General features: G+C 37.1%; 1 protein-coding gene across 3 annotated transcripts in view; it reads left to right on the top strand.

Annotated features, from left to right (window-relative positions):
- TNPO3 (transportin 3) overlaps positions 1-17,149 on the top strand; it is an 83,547-nt gene that overhangs the window by 43,908 nt on the left and 22,490 nt on the right. For 2 of the 3 annotated variants that reach the window (XM_068973135.1, XM_068973134.1), the window contains exons 7-13: positions 638-776; positions 1,985-2,131; positions 5,008-5,115; positions 6,811-6,902; positions 8,870-9,009; positions 14,216-14,407; positions 16,722-16,813. In XM_068973135.1, the coding sequence (XP_068829236.1) occupies positions 638-776; positions 1,985-2,131; positions 5,008-5,115; positions 6,811-6,902; positions 8,870-9,009; positions 14,216-14,407; positions 16,722-16,813 (910 nt within the window). The remainder of the gene's footprint in view (positions 1-637; positions 777-1,984; positions 2,132-5,007; positions 5,116-6,810; positions 6,903-8,869; positions 9,010-14,215; positions 14,408-16,721; positions 16,814-17,149) is intronic. The other variant, XM_068973136.1, reaches the window with a different exon arrangement.

Raw genomic sequence — 17,149 nt, 5'->3', positions numbered from 1 at the left:
AGTTATTCTTTAGAGTTTATAGCTAAAAAACATACCAAATCTTAACTGTACCTTTAAGTTTTAACATCCAAAATTTTTCTCCAAATCATGGAAGGAAATGAGAATGAGATTGAAGAGACTTAAAGAGTCTTCTTCATCTCCAAATCTCTAAGACATGCTGCCACTTAAGTTTGGTAGATTTAAAAGAAAAAACCTCCATTCTTCATGACCCTGTGTAAATATATACATTGCATCCTCAAGATGCTCTGCTATTCTTCTCTGAACCAGAAGTGGAAATCAAATGCAGAGGGAGATGTGGTGATCATGCAGAATAGTAAGTTTTAGCACTTACAGAGGATAAGGCTCTAAGAATTAGGGATGACCTTTGAAGTATCAAGTGTGATTTAATGGGAATTTTCTTCAGATGTTTTAATAATTGAGAATTTGAACTGACTGACTTACATTTGCTTATATGTTTAAAAGTATATGATTTAAGGAAAGATGTTTGCTAAGGAGATTGTGCTACACCATAGCAAATAATCACTACATGTCTCTTAGGCCAAGGATTGTTTCTTTATTTCATTAACTGTGTCTGTGAGTATGTACACATAATATACAGATATCTGACTTGGTGTTCTTATTCATCTTTCCTTTACAGAGTTCTGAATTACTGCCGTATTTTCACTGAACTTTGTGAAACTTTTCTTGAAAAAATTGTTTGTACGCCAGGCCAAGGCCTTGGAGACCTACGAACTCTGGAACTGCTTCTTATCTGTGCAGGGCACCCTCAATACGAGGTAGTGTTTACACTATGCTGTTGCCATTGTTTTTCAATTGTATGTTTCATATTGTCTACATTCTGTTATCTCCTATCCAGCTTTTTATTTGTGGGGAGTTATAGTTTTATTTTCAATTAATGTCATGAAGCATTTACTCTGCGGTGAATTAAAAAAGAAAATTATATGTCAGCTTCTGCTTTGATTCTTTTCTGTTTTCCTACTTGGTTTTAGCTGGGCTGATTGGTACATAGCATGAAGGAACCTGTTAGGAACAAAGCTTATTACTTTTCCAATGAGGCCCCCTCTCTAGCTTTAGTTATTATTTAGAGCTTTATAGCTTAAGAAATATACCAAATATTAACTGTACCTCCAAGTTTTAAAATCCAAAAATTTTCTCCAAATTATGGATGGAAATGAGAATGGGATTCAAAGGACTTAAAGAGTCTTCTTCATCCCCAAATCTCTAAGACATGCTGCCACTTTTAAGTTTACTAGATTAAGAGAAAAAACAAAACAAAACAAAACTCTGTTTATTCAAAAGGCTTTATATCCTCTTAATAGTATAAGAAGTGAGAAGAACTCCCAAGCTTGGTTAGCTCTATTTAAATAGCTTCATTTTGGATCTTTGATGGGAAAAGGATGGTAGGGCCCCTCTCAGGGAGGGGCCCAGTAGTTCTTGTGAGTCTCAGTGTTTTTTCTGTGATCACATAGAAGATAATAATGTGTTTGCTTAACATACTTTCATGACAATATCTAGATTTTGTTGAAACTCAAAACAGTTTTGGGCAGAAGTATTGTTCTATGTAATAATTATCTTTCCTTTAAATAGTGCCACATATAAGATAAGCTGTGGTTTGTACAGATATTTGTAGGTTTATCTGCTGAGAGGTATTTTAATTTCAAAAAAATAATTTCAGAATTTAGGGAAAAAGACTAAATTTTAAAGAGATTTCTGTATCTGTTTCTCTAAATTTAGAATCCAGTGTATTGCTGGAGAAATTATCTCAGGCCTAGACAGAGAATATAAAGCCAGTCATCCTAAATGTTGAGTTTTGGGTCTAACATGGAAAGATAATTTGGGAAGATAAAAATCTGCTAGAGAAAAGGTGGCTGCTGAACTGGTTCCACTACTACTAGTTTAAAGTGTTTCTTTCCTATTAGCCCTAGTAATAATAAAACTGCCTTCTTTTCTGGTTCAAATCAATGTTTTCTCTTTCTTTTGATAGGTAGTAGAAATTTCCTTTAATTTTTGGTACCGACTAGGGGAGCATTTGTACAAAACGAATGATGAAGTTATTCATGGCATCTTCAAAGCTTATATTCAAAGGCTGCTTCATGCCTTGGCTCGCCACTGCCAGTTGGAACCTGATCATGTAAGTTTTCTTCTCTATTTAATCATGTCTTGATTTCCTCTTCTTTTCAGTGCTAACTTGAAAAGGAACTGAAAAGATAGAGAATAAAGCTAATGGAATCTGCAGGTTTTCTGTCACTCTAGCTTACACTGAGGAAGTCAGTACCAGTTTAGTGAAGAGTGCTATGCCTATGTAGAAAGAAATCAGTCCTGCTGAGTCAGTAATTCTTCTGGGAATTCACCTTAAATAATTCTGCTGAAGAAAAAAATTGTTATGTACAAGGCATTTTCTATAAATGTAAAATATGGTAAATCCATGTACAAGAGTATAGAAGAGGAAATTCCTCGGGGAGCCAGTGGTTAGGACTTGGTGCTTTCACTGCTGTGGGGCCCAAGTTCAGTCCCTGGTTAGGGAGCTAAGATCCTGCAAGCTGTGCCCTGTGCCCTCCCCACAAAAGAGTGTTATAGAAGAGTTACATAAATTATTATGTAGCAACTTGATGGATCATAATGCAGCAGTTAAAAGTAATTACTGGACTTCCCTGGTAGCCCAGTGGTTAAGACTTTGCACTTCCAATGCAGGGGGTGCGTGTTGGAGACCTAAAATCTCATGTGCCATGCAGCCGAAAAAGTAAATAATAATAAATAAAACCAAAAGAAACTATAGAAAAAAATAATATGTTTTAAAAATAATAACTTGAGATAGCAATAGTTGGTATCCTAAATAAAAAAATGAGAATGTAAAATTTTATGCTGTGTATTTTTAATAGTATAAAATACGTGGTTGGATTAAAACTAAACACAAAAATGAAATATTTAAGGGAGGACATGGAAAATAACATGACTCTCCCCTGAACACATAAGTGCAAATTTTTCTTTATATTACTTATGCTGATTTTATAATTTAAAATAAAATGTAGAAATAATCTATTTACTTAGAAGAAAATATACAAGAAATATTAGAAAATAGTTAATCAGAAAATGCTTCAACCACATTCTTTGCTTAGTTATTTCAAATTTTATAGTGTTTATTTCATCATTTTGGTTGGTTAGTTTAGTATCTCTATGCTTCAGCCTATAAATTGGAGTGGATTTTTTTTTTTCCTATTACTATTAAACCTGGCATGAAAACTGTCTGTGCTCTTAATGTTAATGTTGTCATCTGAGTTATGGTACTTTGTATTTCCACAGAACCTTAGTGATGATTTAGTTCAGTGGTTTTCATTACTTTTTTTTAAACTGAGGAATCCTGTCTTCAGCTCCATAGTGCTTGGAAACATGAGTAAATAAAAACAGGGCTACTCTGGTTTAAATGGCTGTGTTTGCTTGATCTCTTTGCTAGTTCTGTGGTACCATTTCCCTTGTAGGTAATTCCATACATTTGTAGGTGTGCCATGCTTCGTAATTCATTATCTCATCCGAGTCAACCATTATTTCCTCCTCATTCCTTGGCTTTAATTTTTTTCATCTTAAATTAAGAATGTTGAATTAGATTAGCAATTCTCAGTAATACTAAGGGCTTTTCTCAGAAACTCATGGTCCAAGATTCTTATACATACCCATAACCATCTCATAATTAGTAAACCTTCCGTCTGTGGGGTCGCACAGAGTTGGACACGACTGAAGTGACTTAGCAGCAGCAGCAGTGTACTCACAGGAGGATGTTAGAGTAAGAAAAACTTCAGAAGCATGAAATGTGAATGATCTCTGTATTTTTTAATGAAAAAATTAAAATATACAGCAACGGTGAAATAATTTTATAATGAATATCTGTATTCAGTTCAGTTCAGTCGCTCAGTCGTGTCCGACTCTTTGCAACCCAATGAATCTCAGCATGCCAGGCCTCCCTGTCCATCACCAACTCCCGGAGTTCACTCAGACTCACGTCCATCGAGTCAGTGATGCCATCCGGCCATCTCATCCTCAGTCGTCCCCTTCTCCTCCTGCCCCCAATCCCTCCCAGCATCAGAGTCTTTTCCAATGAGTCAACTCTTCGCATGAGGTGGCCAAAGTACTGGAGTTTCAGCTTTAGCATCATTCCTTCCAAAGAACACCCAGGACTGATCTTTAGAATGGACTGGTTGGATCTCCTTGCAGTCCAAGGGACTCTCAAGAGTCTTCTCCAACACCACAGTTCAAAAGCATCAATTCTTTGACGCTCAGCTTTCTTCACAGTCCAACTCTCACATCCATACATGACCACTGGAAAAACCATAGCCTTGATTAGACGGACCTTAGTTGGCAAAGTAATGTCTTTGCTTTTGAATATGCTATCTACGTTGGTCATAACTTTCCTTCCAAGGAGTAAACGTCTTTTAATATCATGGCTGCAATCACCATCTGCAGTGATTTTGGAGCCCCCCAAAATAAAGTCTGGTGCTGTTTCCCCATCTGTTTCCCATGAAGTGATGAGCTGCTGCCTAACTCCTACCATTAATATTTTATTACACCTCTGTTATGTATCTGTGCACCTTTATAAAATTCTTTTTAAAGTCTAATATTCTATTGTGTGTCTAGTTGTAGTAATGATTGATTTTGGGAGGTCTTGAATCATAGTTTCAGAGACTTATAAAAAGCTAGACTTTATCTATTATAGATAGACTTATATTCTAGAACACTTTCTACCTCCACCACTCTAGATTTTTCTAGCAACAGGGCAGGATGTAGCTTGGACATGTCTAAAAAAGAGTTTCTCATAGTAAAGGTAGAGAATAGGTTGTATTGATTTGACATATCTTAATGTTTGGGATACTTTCTGTGGTAAAATGTCTTTGTGATTGATGCAATTTATCTTTTTATTCATTGGGACCGAACTGCTTAATGGATTTTTTATTCTTTTAAAAGTTAGTGAAAGCCTTAGTGGGTTTAAAACAAATGTTATCTGATTTGAAATTTCAGGAGGGGGTTCCTGAAGAGACTGATGACTTTGGGGAGTTTCGGATGCGCGTGTCAGACCTAGTGAAGGACTTGATTTTCTTGATTGGATCTATGGAGTGTTTTGCTCAGGTAAGCCCATTTGAAGATTCTAATCAGCTTTACCAGTCATTTAAATTGTGTTCACTTCTGTGTCTTCTCTAAGTGTTCCATCTTTTTCTTCAATCTTGATGGCTAAATGGGACAGTAGATATGCAGGTGCCTAGCACACTGCCTGGCATATAGTAGCTATGTTTATTTAGTATCTTACGAGCCAATTGCAGTGAATAGTTCAGTTATTGTTTTACACTATATTCTTGCTAGTGAGAGCTGTTCCACTTGTACCATTGAAATGGAAGATCATAGATAAACCTTAAAGCCCCCAAGATACTTAAAGGGAATTTGGACCTAGCCAGGAAAAATAGACAAATTTTTCTGCTTTTAACAAGTATGTATCAACTCCTGGCAATCTTAGTTTTTTGGCATTTTGTTTGTTTAGTTATGGTTAGATTCCTTTGCAGTTTCATCCCAGAGATGACTGTAGTAGAGTAGAAGAATCATGTCCTATGGTTTTCCTAACAATCAGTGAGTAACATTTTAGGTCTTAAGGTTACAGTCATCACCATTCCATGTCACTTAACATCAGCATAATATCAGGTGGTTTTCATATTGCTGGATCATGCTCTGAATCCTGAAATACTGATTTTGATGGCTTATCAGTCATACTGAACTGACCTAATTTGGAAGATGGGTAACCCATGCATTTGGTATATTTTGGGGTATCATCTGATCTAGAAAGTGTTAATATAGTTGTAACTGTATTTCTTTATATTAAGCAAAGTGTGTTTCTTGACCTAATTACAAAGGGTTAGGGATTCTTAGAAAGCAGATTTAAGTGAGATCCCCACTAAATCACAGGCAGATGCTTTGTGCTCAGATTTCAACTCTTTTCTCACTGGCTCCATGACTTTGAACAAATTACTTGTTCTCCAGACCTCAGTTTACAAATGTACATTTATTGTGAGTCTTGTCCAAGATGTGTACTGTGAAACACCAGTCTCATGAGATGTTCTTTTCTGGAAAAAAATAGTTCTGTCAATTAAAACTGGAAAATGACCTAAATAGTATATTTAAAGGTTCTGTGAAGTCATACAAGAGAATTGTTTAATTTCATTTTACCTAGCAGTGTGTTATTTGATTACAGAAGCCTTATTTAGACTAACAGCCAGTCACATTCCACTGATGGCTATACCCTGGGGAATTTTAGGACATCTCTGAGTACATTTTGCTTTGTCTCTCCCCACCCACCCTTGCTTGGACATGGTATTGTGATGGGTGCTTCAGAACAGCTACTTTTTAGGAATTTAATCTGTATTACTAGTGTTGATGCAGACAGGGAGTTAAAATAATAAATGTAAAGCCAATGCATATGCGGAGGTTTTACATCATTTTTAAGTATGTTAATGTATTTATCAGTTACCAGAACCAAGAAAAGACACTCATGTAATATGTTTTGTTTTTTCCATAATACTGTTTTGTAGGGGCATATGATAATCTTGATATACTCTTGGGAATCTAAATGGATTTGTTTCAAATATTAAACTAGTATTGATTTAGAGTTAGTGAAGATTTGAAAAGTGAAAATACTATTCTCCCCTGGCTCTGAGAGATAATTAAATTTAGAAACAAGGGGCTAAATTTATTTTAACTAACAGGTTTTTTGTTTTGTTTTGGAACTCTATTCTGTTTTTCTTTTAATGGATCCATAATCCACCTCTTCTTCTCTAGTTATATTCTACTCTGAAAGAAGGCAACCCACCCTGGGAGGTGACAGAAGCGGTTCTCTTTATCATGGCTGCTATAGCAAAGAGTGTTGATCCGTGAGTGTCTATAAGTCTTTTGCTGGGAACTCTTAATATCAGAGGAAGGAAAATTGCGCCATTTTTCCTCATGTGGGATATGTTTGGAAACTCGTAGAACTTCTTTCTTCTATAATGCTGTCTAGTCTTCTGACTTCTAAGAGACTAGTTCAGAGTAGCATGCATTGCTGATCATGTTTTAACCACATTTTCTAGAGTTAAAATTCTTTTGTTCTTGATGCTAGGAAAAGAATGCTGATTTATTTTTCCAATCCAGGCTCCCTTGTGAAAGTTAGTATAATCAAAATTTTATTAGACTGTTAAATTGTTGGCACTTGCTTAAAAGCATTTGAATAGGCACTTATTTGGCTCTCACCTGCTTTTGTGATCTTGGGTAAGTTATCCTTACAAATATTTAATTATATTGTTCTCCTTTTTTCCTGTCTTGGAGAATCATTTGTAAGTTTCAGAGAGGCACAGCATAGTTACACCTCTTAAAAGAATAGCAGAATCTAAAGGCAATTATTTTTGTTATTGCTGTTGGAAATTTTTAAATTATTAGAATTTGATTTCTCCTTGATTACCAAAGAAATTCTATTTATTATTTCAACATGAATCCTTAAAAACAGAATTTACTTTGTTCTGTGAGTTTATAAATTGATGCTGATATCTGTCAAGTTTTCATGTATTGTATGTAATCAGACACCTGCAGTTGAGCTCTCTGTACAGGGCTTTGGTTGGAGAGATGGTTAAGGCATGTATTCATAAAATGTACAGTGCTTCTTTCTGAGCTGGCTGTCAGGGTCTAGTCAATGAAATCTTATATACTTTCTAATCAAGGAAATATTTAAGGAGATCAGAGTTGGTTTGTTTTTCTCTATTAAGAAGTTCTAGTCCTGAATCACTGATCATACTATTTGCTTTTAAACCCTTTTTGGTATCTTTTGGAACCTTCAGTAACAGTCTGAAGATACTACGCTAATGATCTAACTGATTTGTGATTGTGTATGAGAAAGGATGCGTAGAGAGTCTCAACACTAGCTTAGTGCCTTTAGGAAACAAGGCATAAATGAGAGAAGATTTTATTTTGTTTTTTCTTTATCCACATTTCACACCAACTGCATGATTATAGGTGTGGGTTTGTTTTTGTTTTTTAACGTATAAAAGGCTTAATAGACTTAGTTTATCAAGAAGGAGTGTTCTTGCGCTAATCCAGGATTTATTTAAACATCTTTCATTTCTGGATTATGTTCTGGTCATTTGGGGGGCATCCTCCCCTCTGCTTAAAAGAACTTGAGCCAGTATCCTTGAGGGGTGAGAAAAAGAGAAGGAAAAGGAAACAATAAACTCATGGAGCTGTGAAAGTATTTGGATAACTTTAATTTTCCCTCATGTTATAAGTCAGAGCACCTTTATCTATTCCTACAGCTTTTGTTCTCGATTCTTTAGTCAGTGAGCTGGCCTCCCCATGCTTACCTGTTCTTAAGGTTTCCATTATCCAGCCATAAGAAATCTTTTGGAGAATAACAACTAATAGGAAGTGGTCTATAAGAATTATTTAATCATTTAGTTATTCAGTAATATTTATTTATTGAGTGCCCACTATGTGCCAGGCGCTGTTCTAGGTGCTGCAGATAGAGGAATAAATAAAGTGAATTCACTAAAAGACATTGGTCCACAGTAAATGCCTACCTGTCCAGTTTGAAGAGCCTTATTTGATAGCAAGATGTGTCTTTAGACACTTCACTGACATTCAGAAGATTAAGGAGCAGTGTGCTTCTCAACTGAAACAATGATAACTTCCATTTCTGTCTTTTACCCCTTTGTGAGGGTTAAAAATTTTTATATCAGATTTAAGCACTTTTATTCAAATGGTTACTTATTTAGAAAGAAACCCTTAGCAATGACTTGTGTCATTGCAGCCTGTTTTATGGCCGTAACCTCACCTCTGAAATTGTTAACTCTGAGTACTTGCCTTCTAAACTCAGGGAGAACAATCCAACACTCGTGGAGGTCCTGGAAGGAGTTGTCCGTCTCCCGGAGACTGTGCATACAGCTGTGCGCTACACCAGCATTGAGTTGGTTGGAGAGATGAGCGAAGTGGTCGATCGAAATCCTCAGTTCCTTGGTATGTGTGAACACTCCCCTCTGTAGCTACTGCTTCTGATTTTTCTGATTTCTTTCTCTCTTATTTTTGCTTTTGTTTTCCTACTTTCTCTTTTATTGATAAGTAGACTGTTTCTAGACACTGAGAATAGATATATGAGTTACTGCTCAGTTGATACATTTTATAATCTGATCACAGACTTTGGAGAAAGAACCTTTGAAAATTAGATCTCTAGATAGGGTGACAGTTTGCTACTAGTACTCTGCTCCAGCATAAGTAGTTCTGTCTTTGTTAGGCTTTGGCATAAGCTTGAGCTAATCAGACTCTCCTGTAGTTCTAACCTAGAAGCTGCCAATAGACTAGAGCAAAGGGGAGGGCATTTCAGTGTTAAATACATGCACTATTTAAAAACTAAGAATTATTATTGAAACTAAGTAAGTATAAACTAAGAGGAAGAGTGTTGAGTTGTATAACCTGGCTGTCTTGAAAAAAATAAAGATCATATAAAATAATTTTAGAATTGAAAGTAAATTTAGAAATAATTTCTTCTGATTCCCTCATTTTCAAGATAAGGAAAGTGGAGTCCAAAGAGACTAAAGGATTTATCTAGGTTAATATAAATAAAGTCCCACTGATACTCAAGACTGACATATTCTGAGAATTTTAAGAATCCTTAAATTTGTGAATATAATTAAGTTCGATGTGCTGTGCTTATCTGTCTCTTTTTTTTGACTGTGCTGGGTCTTTGTTGCTGCTCAGGCTTTCTCTTGTTGCGATGAGCAGTGGCTGTTCTTCAGTTGCAGTGCACGGGCTTCTCATTGTAGTGGCTTGTGTTGCGGAGCACAGGCTTTAGTAGTTGCAACATGTGGGCTTATGCTTTGCAGCGTGTGGGATCTTCCCAGACTAAACCCTCTCCTGCATTGGCAGGCAGATTCTTTACCACTGAGCCACCAGGGAAGCCCTGTGCTTATCTTTATTACTACCTTTTGACTTGATTTTATTTTACACATGATCGCTTTTTTTATTGCCTGAAACTCTTACTTAAAAAGAGCTGTGTTGGACTTCCTTGGTGGTACAGTGGATAAGAATCCCCCTGTCAATGCAGGGGACATGGGTTCAATCCCTAGTCCAGGAAGATTCCACATGCCATGGAACAGCTAAGCCCATGTGCCACGACTCCTGAGCCCGCGTGCTGCAACTACTGAAGCCCATGCGCCTAGAGCCTGTACTCCGCAACAAGAGAAGCCACAGCAAGGAGAGGCCTGCCTGCCACAACTAGAGAGTGGCCCCCGATCTCCAAAACTAGGGAAAGCCCAAGTGCAGCAACAAAGACCCATCATATCCAAAAATAAAAGAGAGAGCTGTGTGTTCCTGTTTCTTGTATCAGTATACAGAGCATATGATAGGTAGGCTTACATTGTAGTTGAGCCACTTTCAAGTTTAACATACCATTAAAATTTTTTTTCAAAATACCTATTTTCTAATTCTTAAATTTCTTTCACTTATCTGCCACATCATTTGGGTTTCTTTTCTGAACAGTTTTTCCACAAAGAAACAAAGTGAGTTTACCTGTTTGTTAACACTTATCTTTCAGTACCACCTTGAGTATTGTTTAAATTTGTGCCTCAGTTAGAAGACACAGTGCTGCATATTCATACTTACTGTAGAATAGTCAAAATCACAGATATTCAATTTGAGAATCACTGAGGCCTATAGTATTGGACAGGAAAGCCTGGCATGCTACAGTCTATGGGGTCACAGAGAGTTGGACACGACTGAGTCGACTGAACTGAACTGAATAGTACTGGAGTTACTTGGACTAGGTTTTAGATTTTAGTTCTGATTCTCATGCTAAATAGGCTGTGTGTTGTGTGAAAACAGGGGTTCTTGTTGGGTTGCTGCCTTATTTTTCTCATTAGGCTAAAAATGGAAATAACTTTTAAATGGGCTTTCAGAGATTCTTTCCTTTATGATTTGGTATGAGGTTACTCTATAGTTTGGACTTCCCTGGTGGCTCAGATGGTAAAGCGTCTGTCTACAATGCGGGAGACCCGGGTTCAATCCCTGGGTTGGGAAGATCCCCTGGAGAATGAAATGGCAATCCACTCCAGTACTATTGCCCAGAAAATCCCATGGACAGAGGAGCCTGGTAGGCTACAGTCCATGGGGTCGCAAAGAGTTGGACACGACTGAGCGACTTCACTTTACTCTATAGTTCACAAAAAGTGCTCTTTAAACATGTATGATTTTTCTTAGGGTTTTTTCATAGAAAAACTTTTACAATTTTCATAGAAAAACTGTTACAAAGCAAGATAAAGGATAATTAGGATTTGCTGTATAGAAATTTGCCTTTATAATGTTTTCTTAGAACACTTAGATTGGTAACAAGTAAGACATGATGGACATAATGAAGACATAATGAAGACTCTACACATGGACATCACCAGATGGTCAACACCGAAATCAGATTGATTATATTCTTTGCAGTCAAAGATGGGGAACCTCTACAATCAGCAAAAACAAGACCGGGAGCTGACTGTGGCTCAGATCATGAACTCCTTATTGCCAAATTCAGACTTAAATTGGAGAACGTAGGGAAAACCACTAGACCATTCAGGTATGACCTAAATCAGATCCCTTATGACTACACAGTGGAAGTGAGAAATAGATTTAAGGGATTAGATCTGATAGATAGAGTGCCTGATGAACTATGGACGGAGGTTCGTGACATTGTACAGGAGACAGGGATCAAGACCATCCCCATGGAAAAGAAATGCAAAAAAGCAAAATGGCTGTCTGGGGAGGCCTTACAAATAGCTGTGAAAAGAAGAGAGATGAAAGGCAAAGGAGAAAAGGAAAGATATAAGCATCTGAATGCAGAGTTCCATAGAATAGCAAGGAGAGATAAGAAAGCCTTCCTCAGTGATCAATGCAAAGAAATAGAAGAAAACAACAGAATGGGAAAGACTAGAGATCTCTTCAAGAAGATTAGAGATACCAAGGGAACATTTCTTGCAAAGATGGGCTCGATAAAGGACAGAAATGGTATGGATCTAACGGAAGCAGAAGATATTAAGAAGAAGTGGCAAGAATACACAGAAGAACTGTACAAAAAAAATCTTCATGACCAAGATAATGACGATGGTGTGATCACTCACCTAGAGCCAGACATCCTGGAATGTGAAGTCAAGTGGGCCTTAGAAAGCATCACTACGAACAAAGCTAGTGGAGGTGATGGAATTCCAGTTGAGCTATTTCAAATCCTGGAAGATAGATAAATCCTGGCTGTGAAAGTACTGCACTCAATATGCCAGCAAATTTGGAAAACTCAGCAGTGGCCACAAGACTGGAAAAGGTCAGTTTTCATTCCAATCCCAAAGAAAGGCAATGCCAAAGAATGCTCAAAGTACTGCACAATTGCACTCATCTCACATGCTAGTAAAGTAATGCTCAAAATTCTGCAAGCCAGGCTTTGGCAGTACATGAACCGTGAACTTCCAGATGTTCAAGCTGGTTTTAGAAAAGGCAGAGAAACCAGAGATCAAATTGCCAACATCCACTGGATCATGGAAAAAGGAAGAGAGTCCTAGAAAAACTCTGCTTTATTGACTATGCCAAAGCCTTTGACTGTGGATCACAATAAACTGTGGAAAATTCTGAAAGAGATGGGAATACCAGACCACCTGACTTGCCTCTTGAGAAACCTATATGCAGGTCAGGAAGCAACAGTTAGAACTGGACATGGAACAACAGACTGGTTCCAAATAGGAAAAGGAGGACGTCAAGGCTGTATATTGTCACCCTGCTTATTTAACTTCTATGCAGAGTACATCATGAGAAACGCTGGACTGGCAGAAGCACAAGCTGGAATCAAGATTGCTGGGAGAAATATCAATAACCTCAGATATGCAGATGACACCACCCTTATGGCAGAAAGTGAAGAGGAACTAAAAAGCCTCTTAATGAAAGTGGAAGAGGAGAGTGAAAAAGTTGGCTTAAAGCTCAACATTCAGAAAACGAAGATCATGGCATCTGGTTCATGTTCATCAGTTCATGGGAAATAGATGGGGAAACAGTGGAAACAGTGTCAGACTTTATTTTTTTGGGCTCCAAAATCACTGCAGATGGTGATTTCAGCCATGAAATTAAAAGATGCTTACTCCTTGGAAGGAAAGTTATGACCAACCTAGATAGCATATTGAAAAGCAGAGACATTATTTTGCCAACAAAGGTCCATCTAGTCAAGGCTATGGTTTTTCCAGTAGTCATGTATGGATGTGAGAGTTGGACTGTGAAGAAAGCTGAGCACCGAAGAATTGATGCTTTTGAACTGTGGTGTTGGAGAAGACTCTTGAGAGTCCCTTGGACTGCAAGGAGATCCAACCAGTCCATTCTAAAGGAAATCAGTCCTGGGTGTTCTTTGGAAGGAATGATGCTGAAGCTGAAACTCCAGTACTTTGGCCACCTCATGTGAAGAGTTGACTCTGTAAAGACTCTGATGCTGGGAGGGATTGGGGGCAGGAGGAGAAGGGGACGACAGAGGATGAGATTGCTGGATGGTATCACCGACTTGATGGACGTGAGTTTGCGTAGATTCTGGGAGTTGGTGATAGACAGGGATGCCTGGCGTGCTGCAGTTCATGGGGTCACAGAGAGTTGGACATGACTGAGCGACTGAACTGAACTAAAGACATAATGAATTAATTCTTCTCAAAGTGCTAAGGATCTGCCGCTGTGGTTTTTATAATTATAAAGAAGTAAGTATAAAAGTGTCACTTTTTGGTAACTTGTCATTGTCCTGATTAATGTCGTGATTTTTTTTTACAAGTAATGATTAATCTATGAGTATTGTGGTACTTTCTGAGTTTTATCTTCTTTCTTACTTTAACTGTATTCTTAATACTTGGATGGTTATATCCACCAGTGTTTCAAACTGAGTCAGTGGTTTTCAAACCATGCTTTGTGAAGCCCTAGCAATAAGTAGAGCAGTTCATGTCCACAAGGTAAGTAATGCAAGATAAATAGATAGCCGTCGGAGCCCTCTGACACTGTCTGTCACTGAGATCAGCTCCATTTTTATATGTAAATACCTTGGGGTTTAAACATACTTTATTTTTTAAAAATGGTTCTTTTGCTTTAAAGGAGAATATAAATCTCTGTTCTAACAGCCTAGAAGTTTTCCTTAAGTTTCAAATATGTAATCTTTATGTATGACTTTTCTCCTTAGACCCTGTGTTGGGCTATTTGATGAAAGGCCTGTGTGAAAAGCCTCTGGCTTCTGCTGCAGCAAAAGCAATTCATAACATTTGCTCTGTTTGCCGAGACCACATGGCTCAGCACTTTAACGGACTCCTGGAGATTGCCCGTTCCCTTGATTCCTTCATGTTATCTCCAGAAGCTGCTGTGGGCTTGCTAAAAGGTATTTAGTTAAGATATTAAGAAAGAAAAGTCTCTAAGCCACTTCTGGGGATTATCTTGTGTCAAGTTGTATCCCCCTTTTTAGTTGCAATTTACTCAATGATGAGGAAGGTCACTCTGGGAGGAAAGGATGTGTGATTATGTGTGCATGCATTGTTAGAATGTTTTAAGGCTATATAACTAATTCAAAGTGCTTATAGAACTTATGATCCTAGATTTTGAGTGGAGTTAACATATTGGAACTAAATCATAGTTCCTTTTTGAGTTGGAGGAAAGAATAAAAAGGGAGACAAAATAAGCATTGCTATACCAAAGAGATAGGTGGAATTTTAAAGGTAGTCTGCCTAGATCAGTCCTGTAACTCAAAGCCAAGGGTTCTGGACACTTTTGGTCTTTAACCATTACTAATTAGTTTACACTGAATGGTCAAGAGGCAAAAGCCAGGGTAGTGATGAAACTCAAAATAAGAGAAGAATCAGAGATATTAACACTTGGGGAAAAGACTTAGACGAATGGCTATTTTTTAATATATGAAGGATTATTTTATAAAAGAGGGAGCAGGTTTATTTTATGAGTAATTGATTATTGACAGTTTACTGGCTTTTAGAAAGAAAATGCTTCCTAACCATGCTTTCTGCAAACAGATTGTTGTGTCCTGTCAGGTAGTAAAGTTCTTACAGCTGGATCAAATAAAAGATTCGGTGATGGGACCTTTGCAGAATCTTCTAAGTTTCTGTGAATGGCAGATAGCCTTGTCTGGATTGGATGACTGTTCTTTCTCACTTCTGTGATCAGGTTCCCTACCAGCCAATGTAACTATGCATTTTTAAGACAGACTTTCTTTTTTAAGCATGGGTTTTTGTTGTTTTTCTTCAGAGGCATAGATAATGAGGCATTAAATCAGGTCATATATTTTCTTCACTACTAACTGTGGGTATTGCTGCCATCTTGTAATTTTCTAGTGAAATTTAACCTTGATGATAGCATGACAGCTAACGTAATAAAATGTGGTATCCCAGTTAATACTGGTGGTATCTTCTAGATGGGGAAACCTTTTTAGTAACATTCTTTTCTGTAGGGATAAATTAAAAGAAAAAATTGTGTTTGTTAGATTTTTACCCCCTTTAGTTTTAAGTAAAAAATCTAATTCATCCATGGTTATAGACTATTAAGAAAAATCACTCAATATTTTATTCAAATTTGAAGGTTTGAATTGATTACTGTTCTGTTGAGTAAAATTTTAAGAGATGAAAAAATAATAGTCAAAGGATATAGCATAATGTGTAATCCTTTGGATGTTGGGGAGATACTTCAGCATTTGATAGGAATTGTGACACAAGGGAAGCTGGATAGGAAGGATTTGGGCCTTCTGTCCCCACTTTAACTTTCCTCTGTTTCTTTTTTAATCTGTTTTATTGGAGTTCCAAGTTAAGATTTTATTTGGGAAAAGGAGAAAGGGGAGATTTTTGCAACTATTTAAAAGTGAAATAAAGACAAACTTAACTATTACTGTTCTGTTCGAAGCGCTCATTTTTACAGGTAAAGAAACTGATGGTCTGAGAGAATGTCTTACCCAGCTCATAGGGTCTGTTATGGGAGAACTAGAGTTAATCTCTAACTTCAACTCATTCTTCCAGTAATAATAATAATAATAATAATAATGTCCCTATTTCTCAGACTTCTCTGATGATAAGAATTGCCAATAGTACTTATCAAAAATAAAGGCACTCCTTGACCTCTGGGACGTTTGAGAACCATTGTACTATGCTATATAAACTAGCTTTGGCATTGGCCTTGTGAAGGAGATTTTTAGTCTTTGAAGGATTAGAAGTGGAGAGACATATTTTAACATCTTTAAACCAGTTGGCTACTGAGGAGAAATAATTTAAGTAGGTCCCCTGGTGGCTCAGACGGTAAAGCGTCTGTCTATCGATGTGGGAGACCTGGGTTCGATTCCTGGGTCGGTAAGATTCCCTGGAGAAGGAAATGGCAACCCACTCCAGTACTCTTGCCTAGAAAATCCTATGGACGGAGGAGCCTGGTGCAGGCTACGGTCCACGGGGTCGCAAAGAGTCAGACACGACTGAGCAATTTCACTTCACTTTACTTCACTTCAGTTGTGAATGTCAATGTGAAAGTCTGTATGATCTTACTAAGCCCAACCATAAATAACAAAATATTATAATTTTTTTAAAAGTGCTGATCTTTTTAAAAGAATAGAACCAGTTAGCTTTTGTAAGCCATATAATGTAGACCAATGAATTACTTCAGTTTGGCTTTTATTTTCTTCATTTGTGTCATCCTTTGTCTTTCAGGGACAGCACTTGTCCTAGCCAGATTACCTTTGGATAAGATTACTGAATGTCTTAGTGAACTATGTTCTGTTCAAGTTTTGGCATTGAAAAAGGTGAGTCTAATTAAGAGGTGAAACAAATATAGTGTGTTTATATGATAGAAAGGAAAAGAGAAAATTGTTTTATTTGCAGGTGGTCTTTTAACTACCTAGAAAAGTCAAGCGAATGAACTGAGATGTTATTAAGATTAATGAATTTATCAAAGTAGCTACATATATGAAATAAGTGTTCCCAAATCAATAGATTTCCATTGTATCAGAAATACCATTTAAAAGATACAGTGGAGACAACACCATTCAAGTTAACTTCCGAAACCATAACCTACCATGTTTCCTTGAAGACTGTTGCGGAAATGTCAGCTCTTCTCAAATTACATTTATGGTGCAATA

Source organism: Capricornis sumatraensis, chromosome 5 (genome assembly GCF_032405125.1).
Source record: "Capricornis sumatraensis isolate serow.1 chromosome 5, serow.2, whole genome shotgun sequence".
Taxonomy (NCBI): domain Eukaryota; kingdom Metazoa; phylum Chordata; class Mammalia; order Artiodactyla; family Bovidae; genus Capricornis; species Capricornis sumatraensis.
The sequence above is the reverse complement of the archived record's forward strand: the minus strand, read 5'-3'. Positions and strand labels throughout refer to the sequence as shown.